The sequence below is a fragment of the Ochlerotatus camptorhynchus genome, unplaced genomic scaffold (assembly GCF_037179485.1).
Source record: "Ochlerotatus camptorhynchus isolate MF236.1 unplaced genomic scaffold, CSIRO-AGI_Acam_v1.1 ptg000336l, whole genome shotgun sequence".
Classification (NCBI taxonomy): domain Eukaryota; kingdom Metazoa; phylum Arthropoda; class Insecta; order Diptera; family Culicidae; genus Ochlerotatus; species Ochlerotatus camptorhynchus.
The window spans coordinates 1,469,089-1,490,000 of NW_027040824.1; the positions used below are offsets into that span (position 1 = coordinate 1,469,089).

The 20,912-nt window shown below is 40.3% G+C and overlaps 1 protein-coding gene across 2 annotated transcripts in view; it reads right to left on the reverse strand.

Annotated features, from left to right (window-relative positions):
- Positions 1-15,829: 15,829 nt before the first annotated feature.
- The window catches only part of Tak1 (TGF-beta activated kinase 1), a 90,477-nt gene continuing 85,394 nt past the window's right edge, over positions 15,830-20,912 (reverse strand). Inside the window, exons 6-8 of one of the 2 annotated variants that reach the window (XM_065230986.1) lie at positions 16,653-17,023; positions 16,476-16,586; positions 15,830-16,414 (exon numbers count right to left, since the gene is read on the reverse strand). In XM_065230986.1, coding sequence (XP_065087058.1) covers positions 16,139-16,414; positions 16,476-16,586; positions 16,653-17,023 — 758 coding nt within the window. In that variant the 3' untranslated portion in view covers positions 15,830-16,138. Of the gene's footprint in view, positions 16,415-16,475; positions 16,587-16,645; positions 17,024-20,912 lie in introns of those variants that run through there. The other variant, XM_065230987.1, reaches the window with a different exon arrangement.

The following is a 20,912-nucleotide window of genomic DNA, read 5'->3' on the forward strand; positions in this document are numbered from 1 at the left end:
GCGTATCCTCGTTGATCGATTATCTTCATCGACTTTTTCTTTGGTTTACCACGGCCACATAAATGAATTTCTCGTTAAGCTTGCAGTATAGTTCGACAGAAGATGATGTTAGCTTGCGCCTGAAACATCACACTCAAAGGAAAATTCATCTGCAGTCGGGTTATTCGTTAAAGAGAAAATCGATCAACAATGATAGGCCCTTTTCTCGTGTTTCGCGAGAAACATCTTAAAATGGTTCATGCTAACAGTTTCAGGCTTTGAACCTACACCAGAAGGTATCCCACCATCGGAACGAAATATGATAATGATCATAGACCAAGGCAACGAAAACGGACTAAAGGATTAGAAACTCGAATCATGGAACTGTAAGTCACATTCTACAGAAAATCAAATATGTTCAAACACATATTCTACAGAAAATATGGATGTTGAACCAGAAAAAGTAAAGTAAATTAAGTACCTTGTTAATGCACTTAATATAGTTTGAGCACTTCTTCCAAGCCTGAATTTTTTTTGCAATATTTGTGTGTAGCAAACATTTTTTTTTAATCCTTGATTTGTTTTCCGTACTGTGTACCAATGCTACTACCGACGCCAGGGAGGCACCTTCCACACCTGGACCCTACCTATCGAGCCATCAACTCATGGACTAGGAACAAACGGCTTTACTTCCCTTCCGAAGAAAGGCGTGATCAGAGATTCTATGAATCCAGGCCCTTTGGGGTGAGAGGCAATCGCGCTTACAACTACACCACCGGCACCACTGTGGCAAACATAATGACGGTTCAAGCTCAGGGTGCTGGGGAAAATTTCCCACATGAACCTGGAGAATGAAACCAGCCGAGTATTGCAAACTTCCGTTGTTTAGCTACGCCAGCACGCGCTTACAATTTTAGTACTTCAGCATTTTGCAAACATAGCATCTCATTCATCGTAAACTGAACTAATTTACCTGTGTTGAATTTGCAAAGCGCTCGATAGATACCTACGATTGAATCGCTTCAATGCTCGTCTTGCAACTACATCTGTGTTTTCTCTATAGAAACCAAACAGTCCATCATCAACTGAAAACCGAACCCACATGTCACGCATAACACTTGAAAAGAGCCTATCAGCTGTTGCAAACAAAACTTGTAATGACCTTTACGTGCATATTGAAGCTTGTCTATACAAGCCAACAACACCATCGGGTAGGGGAAACACTCCCCTTCCCGATAGTGTTGGTAGTTAGCATATGTGAACTTCGGTTCTTGTGAAAAAGGTTTGTTTACAAAAACTTTATTGGCCTTTCCCAAATGTAACACGAGATGTCACTGGCGGAGAGAAGCAACAAGTTGCATTCCGTTACTGTACAAAACAAATGGAAAGCTAAACAGCAAACTGTATAGCCTGCCGCCAGCATGGAGTTGAAAGAAAAACACAAAGCATAATCCTGTAAAGGGGCCGTGCCAATGAATGAACACCGGCGTAGGCTCCGCCTTCTTTGAGGAATGAACAAATCGTTCCGAACAGCAAGAGCACTAGTGCAGGGGAAAAGCTTTTCCCAAAAGCTTGAAAGCGCAGGTGCAAAACTTTCTTTCTGTCGCTTTCAAGCTTGTGCGAGTTGATCTTCTCTTATCTTGTTTTGTTACGTTACGTGCGTAGATAGGTTCTGAGATACAAACAACGGAGAAAATTCATTTGGGATATCAAAACATGTGACGGTTGGGGCACCCACGTGAGTTTTACTCAAATGAGTTTGATTAGCTTGCTTATGACGGAATCAAAGATCGATGTTTTATAATAGATTTGTGTAATTTAATCGCTTTTGTAGATGCCGCTAGTCATCATGCTTGTTGTTTCGAATAGTTGCTTTACAAGTTTTATGAATCTTATAAATTCTGCTACTCAATTTCATACCACCAGCATCAATATAATCTTCCTGTGAAGCAGCAACATTCGAATATTCCGTAACATGGTCATGGTACATGGTCAGTTAAGAGTCGAATAATTATAAGCTCATAACGTGACATGCCTCGATAAGAGTTTCATAACCATAGCCTTAATGACGATACATGGTTCTGCATGATAATCTCTCACGTCAAAGGAACAAACGATAAACACTGTCTGGAGGACAGAATTCAGAACATCGAGGGTTCTTTTTTATTAAAAGGCTCTGTCATTAGAATAAAAATTAATTCCGTTTGAACTTTTTAAGGACTATTCTGTATGATGAATATGATTGATGGTATTCCAAGAATGTAATATTTATCCTGAACTCAAATACAATATATTTCCTTCATTGTTTTGAGGATGAGCATGGTTGACCACCAACCGTTCCTACTCTGTTATTGCCAGATCAACTGTAATTACACAGGGAACCAATATACGATGCTTGGGACTAGCAATCATCCTCAATGTTTAAAAACTGGTGATCTCAAACTACACACTAAGATTTTGGTTCCGTGTTCGGTAAATTTTACCGAAATCAGAACAGCTGAAGATTCGGTAAAACTATCACTTTCATTTTAAAGGCTATTGAATTTGAAAATAATTTTAAAACATGTTCAACATGATCAATTCTTGTCATTTTAGTGGAGATTTAGTTTAAAAGGAGCTGAAAAGCAATTGAATTGAATTGCATCAATTTTACCGAACAGTTCAGCTGTTCAGATTTTGGTAAAAATTACCGAATTCGGCGATAATTTCAAAGTGTGCAGGCAATACCAGTGCTGGCCGCACCCGATTGCAGCTCAAGAAAGGAATGGGTAGGAATGTATTGACGTGACACTCGCTTTGATGGAAGCCGATGAGTCCTATGCACTTCCTCGAGGAATCACTGGGATGTTGGGTAAGAGGGTTGGGTTTGCAACAGGATTCGTTTTGGTAAACGATAAGCTGAATTGATATCCCAACGATCATATAACGCGAATGAGCTTGGGATTGAGCCCACGGTCTCCTCAGGCGAACCAGCCTCAGGCTGAAAGCCTCCTTAATAAGAAAAATCAATCAATCAACCCACGGTCTCATGCTTAGTCAGCAAAAACGTTTGCCACTAGGAAAACGAGCTCCTTTTTAATAATTGAGTTGCTGTTATTACCATGTAGTCATATTAAAAAATAAATCGATTGACGAAGCTTGCATGTAGATGGGCCTGAGATTAGAATTATGATGTTTTGCTCAGTAAGTAAAAACGACCACTCTAAGGCCACCGAGCCCCTCATATCACATCATACCGTTACTCGATTAGTTGAAAGCACTTAGGCCTTTATTAAGTTCAACTTTCAAGCGACGTTCAATGTTTAGATTCGATCTTTACGCATTGTATAGGGTATCGTGCCTCTTACATCATAGCAAGGTTTGATCGAAGTGATGATTGTTTAAGCTGAAATTTCGATCTCGAAAGCAGTTAATAATGTATCCCAAACTGGATCAAGCGTGCGCCTTATTTTTTCTAAACATTCCGGAGCATTCCACCCAAGATCTATCATTTTCGATTCGATCAGCTTACGAGTATACTAATAGACTGAGTGAAACATGTATTGACCACCCTTCCCCCTAAAACTTGAGAGGCTTCTCCTGGAAAAGCCCGGAAAATTCATCTCACTTCTGAGTAAATTCAATATTGCCGAAATTCAGTCATCGACCTTGTACCCTCTTAACTGGTCCATACATTTAATGCCAAAAACAAACAACAACAACACATACTCATTTTGCGTTTGTATTGCATGTACAGTCAACCCTCCCTTACTCGATCGTCAAGGGACCATCTACTTAGGAATGTAATGAATTACAGAATTTCAGGAAAAAAAATTCTAAATTCACTCATAGTGGAAATGGCTCTAATGCTGACCTATGGATCTAAGATTGGGCCCATTGCTAAAATATCTGATATTTATAAATTTTATCAAGATGAACGCGACATTGGGACGGTACTAATGGATATTTTTGGTCGCTATTGAAAATTTAGTCGATTGCTAAATTTAAGCATGGGCCCAAATTTGGGAATGTAGGTCAACATTACATCCATTTCCCCTATCAGCCAAGAATTTAACAGTCTATTTAGATGTGATTTTCAAATTAAATTGGGTTCTTAAGGGGTATTGTGGTAATTGCATCATTAATGTTATATTGGCCAATTATTCATGAAAAATATTTGTTTTTAAATTTCGTGACTAATAAATTCACAAATCAGTTTGTCCAGCAATCTTTTCAGTAGACCACAATACAGGAAAATTTTGAATCACAATCATCAATTTTACTGCTACGAATTTATGTGAAATTATGGCAAAAATATTTAATCGATATAGGGAGGTATATACAGGTAACCATTTGATGCTTAACAAGTGCTGTTTCAACGGTTTTTAATTCAGCCTAAATTTTAATAATGGTTGTGAGACCAGAACATATTTACTCATTATAGCTAAAATTCTATTTTTCGAAATTATGAAACTACGAGATATTATAATAATAATTTTTATATGTAAGATGCAAGAAGACGAAGTAAAATTTTTATATTACACTTAAAACCATTCAATTTTGCTTTCAAAGGGTCACAATCAGCTATTTTAGCTTTAATGAGTAATCGTCATGAGTGAGTACTATTCGTTATAACTAATCGCTAACTGTGACACTCTGGAAGTGAAATTGACAGTTTGTTTGTGTCATACACAAACTTTATCTCATGTACTTGCATCTTTCATATAAAAATTGTTATTATAATATCTCATAGTTTCATAATTTCGAAAAGTAGTATTTTAGCTATAATGTTCATAAATCTGGTGATTTGAATCAGCATAAAATCCAACAAGAACATTAATAATAAGCTCTAACAATCTTTCCAGCCCTTGTTGAGCCTTCTAGTTTTATTTCATAAAATGGAATGGAAGACCACTTCAAATATATTATTTTTTATGAGACTACCTCAGGGTGCCTTCCATTCATTTTGACTAAAACCTGCAAATTTAGCTTTGACAGAGCCACAATGAGCGATTTTCTGATCGCCTCTTCGCGAAGAGTGAAGAGTGAAGAGTGGGTGAGATAAATGACAAAATCGCTTATTGCGACTCTCTTGCAGCAACATTGGCTGGTATTATGTGTCAAACACAAACTCCACAATCTTTTCTTGTTGCTTACACAAACATAATTTTATAAATACAATATAAACACAAGGCTGAATATAGAGTTAATTAGTGGTACATAAAGCGAATTGTATCCCCATAATTCAACCTCAATAACTTAGCTGATCTAAAGATTGAACAAGAGTTATTGAAGCTTGACACTTAAGAATAGGAATCTATTGCACAATTTTTTGTAGAATATCGTCAGTTAACTAGTTTCATTTCCAGCATTTCAGTGCTTCTGAATTCATTGCCTACCTTTCTAATCCTAAGGAGCTTTTTAGAAATAGCTCTAGGTAGAAGTGGACTGCGACAATGTCGGAAGTATTAACATTTGTATTCCTGCGTGTTGACTGCTCGCCACTCTATATTGTGCTCAACTTTTTGGCTCAGCTGTTTTACTGCCGCCATGGCGCCTAAATGCAAAATAAAAGGGCAATGAAATTCAATTGAGCAATCAATTTGATATTCTCATGGATGATGAGAATAATCCATCATCCAGGCAAACATTTCCAGCTTAATGCCAAAAAGGAAAAGATTCCCCCTATTGTGATAATCACTTTTGATTTCCATGCTCTTCGCATGCAGCTTTTGAACTTCGTTAAATTTGAGTTTTCACTTCAGACGGCCAGGGTAAATGCCGTGTATTGGCTGAAGCCTTGGACGGATTTAAACGTCTTCTCAAGTATCTTATTGAGAAACAACACACATTTTTCACTTACGACACCAAAACTGCACGTCTGTTCAAGGTTGTCTTGGAAAGTCTGCCCAGTGGTGAATCCTTGGATTAGATCATATATGAATTGAGAAAATTACTTGGAGTTGAGCCTGTCCAAATAATCAAAATGAAAATTAAATCCCGTCTTGGCGATTCACGCAACGGGATTTCCAATGATGTTTGTTTAGTTCACTTCAAGTCTAGTGAACTAAACAACCTTAAGGCCTTAGAAAAAGCTAGCCTTATGCTCCATGTCCGAGTGAAGTGGGAACACTTCAGGAAGACTGGAGGAAATCTCCAAATCCGCACCCAGTGCTGTAAGCGCCAGGCATGGGTCACGGGGTCAAAAATTGCTGTGTGCCAGCCAAATGCATGAATTGTGGTGATTCTTCTCCCGCTAAGAACGACTGTCCTGTGAAGGAAGATCCTAAAAAAATGTAATGTTCAAATTGTGCTGAAAACCTCAAACTCTAATTTTTGGGAATGTAGAACTTGCAAAGCGATCCTACAATCTCGTTCTAAGATACAGATAGGAAACGCTCCATGTTCCCGACCTGGTACAAATTCATCTGCTGCTTACAATGTCCAGCGAGTAAATGGAGCTACCTGTGCTGCTATTACAGCTGGTAGAAATCAAAATTCTAGCCGACATAATTCTAACGGAAATTTTCATAATTTGTTACTAAGAAACATTACTGCCCATAAAATGGAATTTTTACATAAATCATTAATACTGATATGCGAAAAACTAACTCCATGTTTGATGCTTTTCAAACTGGAGTTAAATTTGCGAACAATATCGGCATGACTTTAAAATTTAGAAATGGATTTTAAATCATTAAATATTTTAAATCGAAATTCTCGATCATTAAAAGATAATGAGGACGAGCTATTTAACTTTTTGAGGGTTCATAACGTGCATATTTCCGTTATAATTGAAACGTTACTTAAACCTGACCACCTGACCATTAGTTTATCAAAATGATCGTCTTGATGGAGTCTGTGGTGGCGTTGCCATCATTGTTCATAGACGTATCAAACATCAAATTCTTTCTTCATTTGAAACCAAAGGCTTTGAAACTATGTCGAAATAAAATTTGACTCATGATTTCAAGAATATAGCGTATTTTCATGTTATGAATGGCGAAATTGGCTGACCGTTACATGGCCACCTTGGTCGATCCGAGAAGGGACCCTCCTTTACGATCAAGGCCAGTGGTCTGAGGGAATTGCCCTGTGAGGACGGCAAAGGTTCTTTTTCAATTAGGCTCGGAAGCCATCTTGATTTCCGAGCCACCGTGTGAGACCGAATAATAATAAGGTCCGTAGTACAACATGTACAAAAGGTCCTGAACGGAGGCAGGCTTTCCATCCCAAACGCCACAAGGGGGTATTCGCTTTGCACTGCACTTCTCTCTTCAACTATTATATTCTGGTCTCGGTCACACGCGCGCCTGATTACTTCAGCCTATAAGAAGCCATTTTTTTTTACAGAAGATGGCCACTCGTATGCCTTCTGCCAAACATTCCTTTTATCCTCTACTGGTATCTAGACAACCATCTATGTGCGAGATGAGAAAGTTTTTCCTCTCTTCAGCTATATTATCGTTGTGTTGTAGCGGTACACACTCTCTCGCTACCGTGTGTTGCCTTTTGTCATTGTTATTAAAAACTAAAGTTTCTATTTTATATTTAATCCATTTGACAAGCACATACATACTATCCCAATCATGCTCAAGCCTTAATGTCCTCTGCTGTCCGAAGAAGACGCCTCCACTCTACTTAATCCAGGGCTACACGTCGCCAGCCTCGTAGTCTGCGAAGATTCCGTAGGTCAGCTTCTACTTGGTCGATCCACCATGCCCGCTGCGCGCCTCTTCTTCCTGATCCAGTTGGGTCGCTTTCGAGAACCATTTTCACTAGGTCGTCGTCCGGCAATCTTAAGACGTGCCCAGCACACCGTAGTCGTCCAATTTGTGCAATGTGGACGATGGATGATCCTCCCAGCAGCTGGTGCAAATCGTGATTCATTCGCCAACTCCACGTTCCTTCATCCATCTGCACTCCGCCGTAGATGGTCCGCAAACCTTCAGTTCGAAAACACTTGGTTGGTCCTCCAAGAACATAGTTCAGATCTCATGGCCGTTGAGGACCTCCGGCCTTATCAGAATCTTGTAGAAAGTCAACAACAACATTTTAGGCGGTCACCAGTGAGTCCAAATAAACGACCTCGTCGACCACCTCGATTTCGTCAACGTCAATCTGAAGTCGGGGTGGGAGGCTAACATTGTCATCCCTAGAACCACATCCACCCATGTATTTCGTCTTCGATGCGTTGATGACTTCATCCTTTAGTCTTGAAGTTCTGTGCCATGATGTTCCATGACGTGCCACCACCCAACTAACATTTTCAGCTTTATAAGCCAACTTTTCCAGTGATGCGTTGTAAAGCAGCTGAAACAAAGCTGCAGATACAGCTACAAATAGAAGCTACCAAAATAGCTTTGGAGAGCGTATAAAGGGTGATACGGTCAAAATTTGGTCAATATCAACTTGACGAATTTCTTTCAATTTTGCATTTAAAAAACCTGAACACCCCTCATTTTGAAGGTGTGTGTGTGTAGAATGTTGCTCCTATTTTGATTTTGGAATTCACTCTTCAGTTGTCAAAATGCCGTCCAAGCAAGAAGAGCAGCGTATCAAAATTTTGCTCGCGCATCGCGAAAATCTGAGCTACTCGCACGCAAAGTTGGCAAAATCGCTAAAAGTTGCCAAATCAACCGTTACAAATGTAATTAAAGTGTTTGGGGAACGTTTGTCGACCGCCAGGAAGTCTGGATCGGGGGGAAATCGAAAACCGGAAGCCGCTGAGACGACAAAGAGAGTTGCCGGTAGTTTCAAGCGAAACCCTAACCTCTCTCTCCGAGATGCCGCAAATAAGCTGGGTGTATCGTCTACAACCGTGCATCGAGCCAAAAAACGAGCCGGACTATCGACTTACAAGAAGGTAGTGACTCCAAATCGCGATGATAAACAAAATACGACGGCCAAAGCGCGATCTCGGAGGCTGTACACGACGATGCTGTCGAAGTTTGACTGCGTGGTAATGGACGACGAAACCTACATCAAAGCCGACTACAAGCAGCTTCCGGGACAGGAGTTTTATACGGCAAAAGGAAGGGGAAAGGTAGCAGATGTTTTCAAGCACATGAAACTGTCAAAGTTCGCAAAGAAATATCTGGTTTGGCAAGCCATCTGTACCTGTGGCTTGAAAAGCAGCATTTTCATAGCTTCCGGGACTGTCAACCAAGAAATTTACGTGAAAGAGTGTTTGAATAAACGTCTGCTGCCTTTCCTGAAGAAACACGGTTGTTCCGTACTGTTTTGGCCGGATTTGGCATCTTGCCATTACGGTAAAAAGGCCATGGAGTGGTACGCCGCCAATAACGTGCAGGTGGTTCCCAAGGACAAGAACCCTCCCAACACGCCAGAGCTCCGCCCAATTGAGAAATACTGGTCTATTGTCAAGCGAAACCTAAAGAAGACCAAAAAAACTGCTATGGGCGAGCAGCAGTTCAAGGCAAACTGGCTTTCTGCGGCGAAGAAGGTGGACAAGGTGGCTGTACAAAATCTGATGGCAGGGGTCAAGCGTAAGGCCCGGCAATTCGGATTTGGAAAAGCGGAAGCCTAACTGAATATTTTTCCTGAATTTTATACTAATTGAACTTGAAAAAGAAATTTAATTTGATTTTTTAAATAAATAAACGGTTTCACCGATTTACACGCGTTTTCCCTTGACCAAATTTTGACCGTATCACCCTTTACTCAACTTTTTCACAACCATTATTCAGTTTGTCAGTCTGAATAACATTACCCAATAAACTCTAATGTCACTTTTATGCCAATATTAATCAACTTTCAACTTTTAGCTTCAAAACAAAGCCTTATAGCGAATATATTACTTATTTGACGGCTTCTACACAACCAACCACTCTTGCTGATTAACATAAACATCAAAAGTGCTTTTTCAACAACTAAACAACCTGTACTCAACTAATAAACTGTGATAGTCAACTAGATTTATTTTTAGGCTTGTGCAGTTTTACAGCTTTTACTCTGCATCTCTACAAAGCTGAATTAATTAGTCGAGAAAAGTGATTCATGTGCACTATTATAAAGCCTCTACTCAGCGATCTTGTTGTAGAAGGACATGTAAATTTGTTTACGTCAGTTCAAAGTGTTCGCGTAGCGAAGTTGGTAGTATAAAGGTTCGCCAATGCGGTCGCCTCGAGTTCGATTCCAGGTTTTGGTACAGTGTAATTAATTTGGTGGTGTTGCTTATAACTAATTTCGATTTATTTGATTCACAGCAAAATAAACTCAATAAATTCCTCCAACAAAAAAAGTGTAAACAATATTTAACCTGGCATCAAGAGAAAGCTGTGTAGTGATTATTAGATAATCGGGTAAAGGTTGAGTAAGCGCCTTTCAAGTTCACACACAACTTTAACAGCAGGATATAACAGCTGTATAGAAGCGTGCAATAAGAGCTTATCCCAACCGTCCAAACAGCCTCAAGTAGCTGACTAAGTTCGCCAGATTTGCTTGTATAGAGGTTAAGTAAAGGTTTCCTCATATCGTATAACATTTGAATACAGCTTGAGGCTGTATAAATGAAATGAGTAAAACGTTTACATTACGAAAATTGTTAGTTGGGCAGGAACCTGACTGTATGTCCTGATGGTGTAATTTTGGTATTCTGATCTGGTGATGGATGCTCACTTATACTTTGATCGCAAATGAAAGCTGGTTTTAAGCGATCTATTGAAATCCTGTGTACCTTCCCATTGATTTTCACATCCATGTACTTCTCATATCGCTTCACTACTGCAAATGGTCCTTCATACGGTTGCACCAGAGGCCTCTGACAAAAACGTGGCTGCACTTGTTAAGCTCGGGGTTCATGAACACGGCTGATTTTGCATGGATATCAGGATCAACTGGTTTCAGCTTGCTAAACGTGTCTGGAAGTTGCTTGGCGTAATCCGTTCTATCGATATCCTGACTTGAACGTTCTAGAAACTCCCCGGGAATCCGCAACGTTTGACTATACACCATCTCCGCAACTGAACAATCAAAATCCGATCGGAAAGACGTACGCAATCCCAGCATTATCATCGGTAATTGATCACACCAGTGCTTCGAATCAACAGCCATTATTGCAGCTTTCAAGGTTCGATGAAATTGCTCCACCAAACCATTTGATTGAGGGTGGTATGCCGTTGTTCGGATGTGTTTGGAGCCCATCGCTTTAGCCAATTCACGAAACAGCTCAGATTCGAATTGCCTTCCTTGATCCGTGGTGACTGTTTCTGGTACGCCAAAACGAGAAATCCAGATAACGCACATAGCCCGAGCGACAGTCTCAGCACTCATGTCTTGAAGTGGTACGGCTTCAGGCCATCGAGAAAAACGGTCGATGATTGTTAGTAGATAGCGGTTTCCATTCGATGGTGGCAACGGTCCCACAATCTCCACATGAAAATGTCGAAAACGGCTGTTTGCCAGAGGAATACTCTGAAGAGGAGCTACTGTGTGGTGATGAATCTTAGAACGTTGGCATTGTAGGCAGTTTTGTACGACTAACTTAATGTCCTTGTTCATGTTCTTCCATACGAACCGATCCGCTACAAGTAGTCGAGTAGAACGCACTCCTAGATGAGCCAGACCATGGACATGTTGAAGAACTGCGTCACGATGCTGAGGTGGAACATACGGTCTTACTTTGTTTTGTGACACATCACAATACAGGGGCCTTGATGCTAAAGCTGTCTGACGCAATTCCACAGTCACTTTATTTAGCGCTCGATAATCTTCCACAAACCTCAATGCACCGGTCTTTTTCGGAACGCAGTGAAGTGGGCTAGACCAACAATCAACTTGACCGGAGCCATTCGACGACACTTGTTTGCTACCGGTGGCCCTTTCGTCTGTATGTGATCAGTAACGTCGTGTTGCACTGCTGTTTTAATCATTGTCGGTATGGTGACTTCCTTAAATTCTGACAACAGTTCTCGGAACGGATGATCTGCAGCAACTGCTGTAACGCTGTAAACGGATGCATCAGCCAAACCTCCAGTCGACGAAAGCTTAGTTATACCATAGAGGTAACTCTAAGACTAGAAGGTCCCGTAATAACGTGCTCAACTTTTTGGCTCAGCTCTGGTACTCTCTTTGGTCCCAAGCTAATCGAATCACCCCTCGAAACATAGGAAAAACCAATAACCCCTCATTTTATCTGTCAAACTTTCATCGCGAATCAAAACAAACATTGTGTAGTACTAGAATTTCGACTAGAATAGGGTACGTTAATCGTTTGCTTGGGACCAATAGGCTACTAAAGTGGTGAGCCAATTTAAAATCGTTAGTTTCGTATTGATTGTTGGTTATACCATTCATAAGGCGCCGGAGTTTCAGGTCTACCAATATGCCGAACGTTGCGAGAAAGTCAGCACCGATAATAGCAACTCCCACATCTGCCTCGAGGAAAGGCCAAGTGAAGCGCTGACGTAGTCCTAAATCTGGTGTGACGTATCGCTTATCGTACACTTTAATTCTTGATACATTCGCTGCGTGTAAAACGAACGGTGTTGCAACTTTGCTCCTGTGCTTGTTTGTTGCTCGAATTATCGATACATCCGAACCGGTATAGACGAGTGCACGGATGGATTTGAGTTCACTCACTCGACAAAAAGTGACACAACAGCGTGGCCCTGTTTACTAAAAATGAACACATATGTGTTCATTTTTAGTAAACAGGGCCCCGCTGTTGTGTCACTTTTTATCGAGTGAGTGAACTTAAATCCATCCGTGCACTCGTCTATCGATAAGAAATCTCATGTTGGATGAACGATCGTAAAACAGAATACGGCGGCTTTCCGGGGCTGAGTTCACTCCCGCCGTTTTGAGCGAACGAGATTCTAGTTTTTTGAATTGTACCTACAGGGCTCACGGCATTTCAAAGCACGCCCCCTAAACGTCCGGTGGAACCAGCATTTTTCGTCGTCTGTCACTCGGCTTGCTCTCGATGTGGATCGACTTCTGGAAGTACCTCTCGACGATTTGAGGTAACGTATTTCTGCTGTCAATGCCGCAATTTGGCTTTGAAGCTCGACGCCAGCATCTGTTCCGGAGGAGCTGGTAGAGGCTGCGGCGACGTGTGACGATGGAGACTCAAGCATTTTGTCTGCCATCTCGGCGAGTTTCCCGATGGTACCATCAATGATAGCGAGAACGGCTTTGACACTCGGTGGCATCCGCTGGACGAACTGCATTTTCAGCAAATCATCCGTAACATTCAGACCCGCAGCAAACTCCTGCATTTTCGTCAGAAGATGTGTAGGACGCATGTCTCCGAGGTCGCAAGCGCCCAAAAGTCGCTCCAAGCTTCCTTGCACTGACACTTGGAATCGGGAAATCAAACGCTACTTGATGGTTTCGTATTTGTTTTCCTCCGCCGGGGTCGTAAACAAGTCCGCTACATGGCACATGACAGACTGGTCGATTTTCGCGATGATATGATAGAACTTGGTGTGTTCCCGTACCACGTTAGCCAGAGCAAACTGTCCTTCGGCCTGCGCGAGCCACATCACGGGGTCATTCTTCCAGAAATCTGGAAGTTTGACTGCAACTCCAGCGGTAACAGCAGCGTTTCTCTCCGTCATTTTCGAATCTGCGGAAAACAACGACAACCGATTACTCTGGGTCACCAATGTGGGGACAGGAAGGAGAATTCCGCGATAGAATAAATCGAAAACGCTTGTGATTTTACAACGTGTTTATTTCTCCCTTGTCCCAAACTTACTTAATAAAATCAACATGGTCGCTTTTGATGCAGGGGTGTATCCAGGTGCGCGCTGTTGTCCAGTGTTGGCATTGCACACCACACATTCATCAAACCGATGTCAATATTCTATCCAATAGTGCACTGCACCGATCCTTTCAATCAGTAATAAGTACTCTGAGCTGGCTTTGGTAGTGAACTTCGCACGACAAGTTTCGTCCCGGATCACTGACATAAATGTGTTATTCATGAATCCGATGTTTATTATACTGATCGTGCCAAAAGCGTTCGCGGCAAATCACCGAAAAATTAGTGGTATTTTTGCAAGCGAACAAAGAAAAGGAAAATTTTACTCTAATTGATTTACGTTTTATGTATATTTGAATGTGAACTCTTACGATTTCGAGTAACGTATAAACATTATGAAAATAGTCTAGGAAATTGTTGATAAAAATCATGTTTCAACAGTGTGTTTTTGCGCGTGCACCAAATGCACCAGCACGACTGCTGGAAGAACTAACTTGACGAAGAAATTAGAACTTTTTAAACGAACCATGCCTGATTCGCACCGGTTCACGAAAACCATGGCTTGCGAAACCGCGTGGTTCAACAAGGTTTTCAAAACACGTTTCGCATAACATTTGAAAAAGGGCTATCAACTTTTGTAAACAAAATATGCTAGGCCCTTGCGCGAATCAAAGTTCGCCCACGCAAACCGAGAGCTTCTAAAAGTACGTAAAGTGAAAAGTGAAAGTGAAATTAAAAAAAAATCATCGAATATCATGTCTTCAGTTTTCTGATATATGCTAGACGATGACATGAGCTAACAAAAGAGACAAAGTCCGCTTGCCCTTACGAGAATTCCATTCATCTAAAATACAGGCAAAATATCATGTTTTCGAGAATATTTCACTAAAACCACTATAAATTCCACAAATGGTTCAATGAGAAATTGGCAACTAGTTGAATTTCATTGTAATGAATGCAAAAACTAGAGCAAACATATCAAAATTTATTAAAAAGTCAACAAATAAGAGTTTTGACTTCATATTTTTTAAAACACCCTATATCTCTGAAACTAAAGGTTATGGAAGTTTTATGTTTTCTGCAACTTTCCTTCGTTTTAATAGATAAACAACTTTGTAGAAAACACCATACGTCTAGGATGCTTTATTAAATAGTAAGTTTCGCGCGCCATCTCTACGGCCATGTTGCAAACTAAATAAGTTATTCAAAAGAAGCACTTAACTAATACAAGCAACTTTACACAAGACAGCAAAGTGATTAGATGCTTCGTTCAAAAGTTATTATTATTTTTCCGAGAAACTCATAGATCTGCAACATCAGTGTGCGCTGGTTCATTTATCAGTCAATAAACATCGGACTAATGGAAAAATCACACATTTAAGTAAGCCGTGATAAAAACTGTCCGGACAGCCATGGTTCATTACCCAAGTCTGACTTTGAGTACAAATTTCAATCTTCTTAAACATGTCTGCAAATTAATTTAAAAAATGCCATCAGCTACTGTTGCGTACAACCGGACATCAAATCAAGAAGACTGGCATCTCTTTCATTTTCTCATACGACCGCTATGAAACCGACACAATCGCGTCATCTGCCACTCAAAGGTAAATGCTTCGAACGATTTGACCGCAAAGATTACAACCTCAGACGAAAGGTTTGTGTATTTGCTCATTTGTATATGCAGTACTTCCACCTTCGCTCGAGCGCAGCGCTACAGTATCTGTCGCTTGGATTCTGGCAGAGTTGCCAGTCTTCTTGATATGTTGTCTTCGGTACAACGCAGTACAAGAAAATGCCACTATGTGAGTGAAATACCCATCTAGTAAACAAAGTTTGTATTCCCTGTACAGCGGAAATGAATTTTTCCATGCAAAGACCACAGGATAGTATACCTAAGTCTAGTTAGCTAGTTGAAAACGTTCCGCTATTTATAAGCATTGAATACACGCAGTTAAAGTGACCAAGTGAAATTAATTTTCTCCAACTGACCGAAGCTACCCCAACAGTCTTGCAAAGGCTACAGAGTTAATAAGATATCTTGCAAATCGACCAGTTACCGAACCGGATAGTTCTGCTCCACCGTTGTCAAGCGCGGGAGCATCGAAGAGGATTTCGTGGCGCGGACAGTAACCATACAACACATTTCGATGCAATACGATTTATTACACGATCTTATTCTATTATAAAATAAATCAATTGTCGTTCAACCTACTGTCTATACAAATGGTATCATTGTTGATATAGATAAAATACGCAACATACTGTATGTTCAACATCACTAAGGTTTGAATTCGTTTCGAATAGAATGGAAAAAAAATATTCCCTCTTATTTTTGGCACTCGTCTTTTCGAACAGCATTATGCTGCAGCAAGGCAGCATACCACTGGTCGTGTACACAGTATTGATCACAAGTTTGGAGCTTTCCGAGCACTATTGGTCGCTCGCAAATTTTCAACTAGGATTATTTCCACCGGCCCCTTGTTCCGCCGCCTGGACTTGGTCAAGTTCGGTTCGGTTCACCAACACCCAAGTTGAATCTGTGGCTGAATCTTGTCTCTGAGCTTGGGACCTATTCGGTGAACCTGCCATGGGAGGTGGCACCGATTGTTGATTCTGGTTCTGCTGAATGTGAACCGCAGGAGACGTATGCACCTGCGCGCTACAAGCCATTCGCCTCCGTTCGTCCAGCTGCTGTTGCAGGGTGGCTTTAAACTTTATTAGCGCTTCCTGAAATTAAACATTTAGTTCAGTATTTTTTAGATTAGCAAGTAAAACTTAAATCACCCACCTTCTCCTCTAACTTTTTTAAGTACTCTTTCTTCAATCGCAGTTCTTCCGCTGGCATGTTAGCTTGTAGGTTATCACGTAGAGCTTGACTAGTAACAATTTGTGTTTGGATCTGTAAAGAATGGGCGTCATTTAAACCATTTGTGGAAATCGGAACAGTTGTATTCTTACGCATTACCTCCCAATACTCCTGCACGAGCTTTTTGTGCTCATCGTGAATCTGCTCTGACCTAGAATTGCCAGCGATTGGCGTTAACGGTCGCAAATTGTCGTCCAAAATGCTGTTTAGAGACTTGTAGTCCAGAGCGGCTTCCGTGCTAGTGGCTGTTGATACAGATCGTGCTGTACCAGCCACAGCGTCGATGCTGTTCACGTTGATGCCACCGGAGGTATTTGTCATATGACTAGTAGTACTAAAGTTGCCAGATCCGGCATTTAGCTTGCTGGGCGCTATCGCACTGGATGCCGCCGTCGTACACGGCAGGTTGTTATCGATTGGTACATTGCTTCTTCTGGTAACGACCAGTCTTTCTGTGCCTTGATTGTTTGCTGTGGAATAGAGGAAAAAAGATGTTTTTAAATGCATTGTTTGGAATGTTTTTGAGATACATATATATTAAGAAACATAGCCTTAGATTGAGCCAGTTAAATAAATATACCAGATTTGGTTCATATCCCACATTTTACATTAATCAATATGATGACACAATGAAATTGGCGATTGGGAACCACTTTGAGAAAACCTACAAGCTTACTACTCTTCTTCTTATTCATATTTAACTTTATTACGTCCCTAGCCAGTTTTGTGTGTTCAAACCTGCACAGTAGACTGATGCAAAATTTGACTTTTTCGCTCCACAGTGCTTAAATGGTTTCAAATCGGGTCGTGATTAGCCTCCAAAAGTTACAACTCATTTGGTTAGAAACAGACTTCGCACAAACCATTTGAAGTTTACATGTAAATTACTATGGGAAATCTCAACTTTTTGTTCATTGCCTTCTAGTCTTTTTCCATTTTGAGCTGCAAGACAGCTCGATAACTATTCTTATAGAAAATTTTCTCAGCTACAACTTTGCTCAAGATTGTTTCTATGTAAAACGAGACAGGAAATAGTTATTAATTATTTAAGAGATTGGTAAACTTATGACATGATCAAGCAGCTGCTCTGTAGGCAACACTGTATTTTGCAGTGTGACATAGTAGCCATAATTTGTGTGTCCTATTCAACGCCCCAGAAACACCAATGTTGCCTGCTGAGCAGTTGATTGAGCATGATCATAAGACATCAGTGCATTGAACCATTAATAACTTTCGATCCTTGCATTTAATCAAAAAGTGGTCTTGAGAAAAGTTGTAGCTGGGAAAATTTCCTACAAGTAAAGTTGAAAGTTTTTGAAGCAGATCGATATGGTGAATTATTAGATAGACATGAACATAAATCTTGGTTTTACCATAGTAATTCCCATACAAACTTCAAATGGTTTGTGCCATCTCAGTTTCTCACCAAATGGGTTCAAATTTTGAGAGGTTAGTCAGGATCCGATTTGGAATCGTTTAAGTATTGTGGAGCGAAAATTTCAAATTTTGCATCATTCTACTGCACAGTTTATCTGGCTTGTAATCTGTTAACAGTTGTCTGCAGACAGTCAACAGACTGTCGAACAGTGTATAGTCTAGTGGCGGTAAGCTCCAACTCGGATTAACTTTCAATACCGACCCTGTTTGGATGATCTGCAAAATATTTGCTTAGAGTCGTGTTGTTGCAGTTGACATCAAAGCCGCCAGACATTCTGTATCAGGATTTAATTCGAAGATAATACCGTTTAGAGCTGTGATCATGCTCTTTTGACAAATTCTTGCTGACTGTACAATTTACAGACAAAATTGTCTGTTTCTGCAAAACTTGTGTGTGGAAAATATTTTGACATTCGGCAGTTTGTTTACGTTTTTATTTTCATTGTAAGGTTTGGGTGGTTTGGATCAAACAGCGATTTGGTTGTGTGATCACAAGTGACGTGAAAACGGTCGATTCCGGTGAAAATTTAAGCAGTGAGCCAAAAATTATAAACATCTAACGGAGACCCATAAGTAGACAAATGAGGAAACCTTATTCTATCACTCAAATTGGAAACACATTCTTTAACTTTAATCGCTCTTCCATTCACTGTCAACTATCAAGCTGTCGCAGATTGTCTCTGACTTATAGATCCGATAGACTTCTCTGCCACCGCTAGTATTAGTGAGAGGTTTCACTTATACATGCGTTTTACTGATTGAAAACAAAAAAAAAATGGTGGGGTTGTGTACAAGACACGACCGCAGGGTTGACGTAGACTACTTTAAGCTGTGTAGTGAAATTTCTAGATATTGATTTAAAATACAGTAGAAGTAACATATGATTTCGTTCCTATGTACATATTTTGGATTTCCTACTTAGTAAAACTTGGTTAAATTCAGGACCTCATAAAAATGCGAATACATATTCTATTTCATTTGGTTTCTAAATAACAATCAGATATGAGTAAGGCTTTCTTCAGGTGATTCATTGAAGCGTTCAACAATGGCCGTCATGATGGCTGATATTCCCTATCACTTCAAGATTTCTAGGACATAAATCTTGGACGGTTGTGACATCACTCATGAAATTGAAACTCCTTGTGTACTGGACTGCAACAAACGTGAAGTTAAAGTTTCTTTGTTATAAGTTTTGTGAGAGCTAATATCTGTGCTCTTGAAATTTTTCTATGGTAATGAGATCCTCAGCGATTCAACTTCAAAACGCTAAAAATAAATGCACACACAAAAACGGAGTGCTCAATTTTGCATCAATGTTATGCAACATTTCATAGTTGATCGAGATGATATCAATTAGCCATGAATCCCTACAATAAGTTCTCGGTACATCTACCGATTGAACAAATAAAAAAAAAATACGAAGGCTGTGTTTCATTTGGAAAATTTTCACTTAGATTTGACACTTCGAAAATAAATTAAGTCGAAAACCCCTCTGTTGTAGATCGGCCGATTTTCGAGAAAGCGTCTGTCAAATTGATTCCTTGTCTGTCAGAAATAAGTCTGCTGTAAAAATAAGTAAACATTCATCAAATGGAACACAGCCTTAATAACTTGAGCACAGGATCGTTTCTTGTTGTGTTTGTCGTATTAGATGCTAGATAAAAACTTCTTTTATCGATATGTGTGCTGAAAATACCTGGGCCGAGTGGATTCAAGGAGAAAGTCGACGAAGAAAATCTTGTCAGTGTTACTTGGGACCTAATGCAATGTTCAGCTTGAATTGTTTCGCTTAGCTGTAAACAGAAAATCGATGAAGATAATCGAACATTACAAGTAGGCCATTTTGAACGCTCACTGTCGAATTTCAGAACCTAGTACTGAAAATAAACTCGACGGTACCTCTATTTATGCTAAGAGATAAGCATTGCAAGTCCCTCCTACTTGAAGAATTATACAAAAAAAAAACGGGTTGTATAAACCGTTCTATAGCATAATTTTCCAAGTATGAGGGACTTTCATAGCTAATCTAAAAGCATAAATAGAGGTACCGTCTGATAATTTATCACATTTCAAGACGAACAATTGAAATGGCCTTGACTTCATTTTGTAAACGAAATTTCGCATAAATGTCCAACCCATTTTGTGTGGTGCGTGCTGCTGTCTTTCAGTGTTGCCCAATGATTATAGAACTTTCATAAATAACGTAGTAGTAGAGGGAGGAGTGGGGTTTCACAAGCTGGGAGTGGCCATGCATTAGGTGTATTGCAAAACACGCTCCGAGGGGGACGGGGGTTAATTGGTCAAAAATATACGTAAATTATGGATGGCACTACTTTCACTTCCAAGGCTGTGTCGTAATGGGTGAGTTGAATTTAACTCGTGTTTAAAAGTGACAGATGAGTTATCGAATAACCCTGCTATACGAGCGTGGTTATTTCGGACCGACTAGAAGTTAAATTTTGGTAACCGTGGCTGAGTTCTGTTTGAAAACTGATCAATTTCCGGCATTTTCGAAAATTGATAATAACTTACGAAATGTCACGTTTAACCACGAGTTAAAAGTAACTCGGCAATTGATACACAGCCCAAGAAGTATTTCTCGATTACTTTTTCGAAGGAACGTATCAGCTTTTGTAAACAACGCATTTGATCGTCGATTTGGCGTAGCTGGTAGCTCGCCCACGCATGCTAGTACAACCATCAGATAGGGGAAAATTTTCCCAACCTGTTAGCGGTGTTAGTATGTGGGGCGAGCTATTAGTTATGCCAAACCGACGATAAAATGCGTTGTTTACAAAAGCTGATATGTCCTTCCGAAAAGTAATCGATATTTGTAGTTATCATTCAGGCAAGGAGCGCTTGCGCCATCGAGGCGACGCCGCTGCCAGCAGCCAATGATCTCAACGGGAACGACGCACAGTG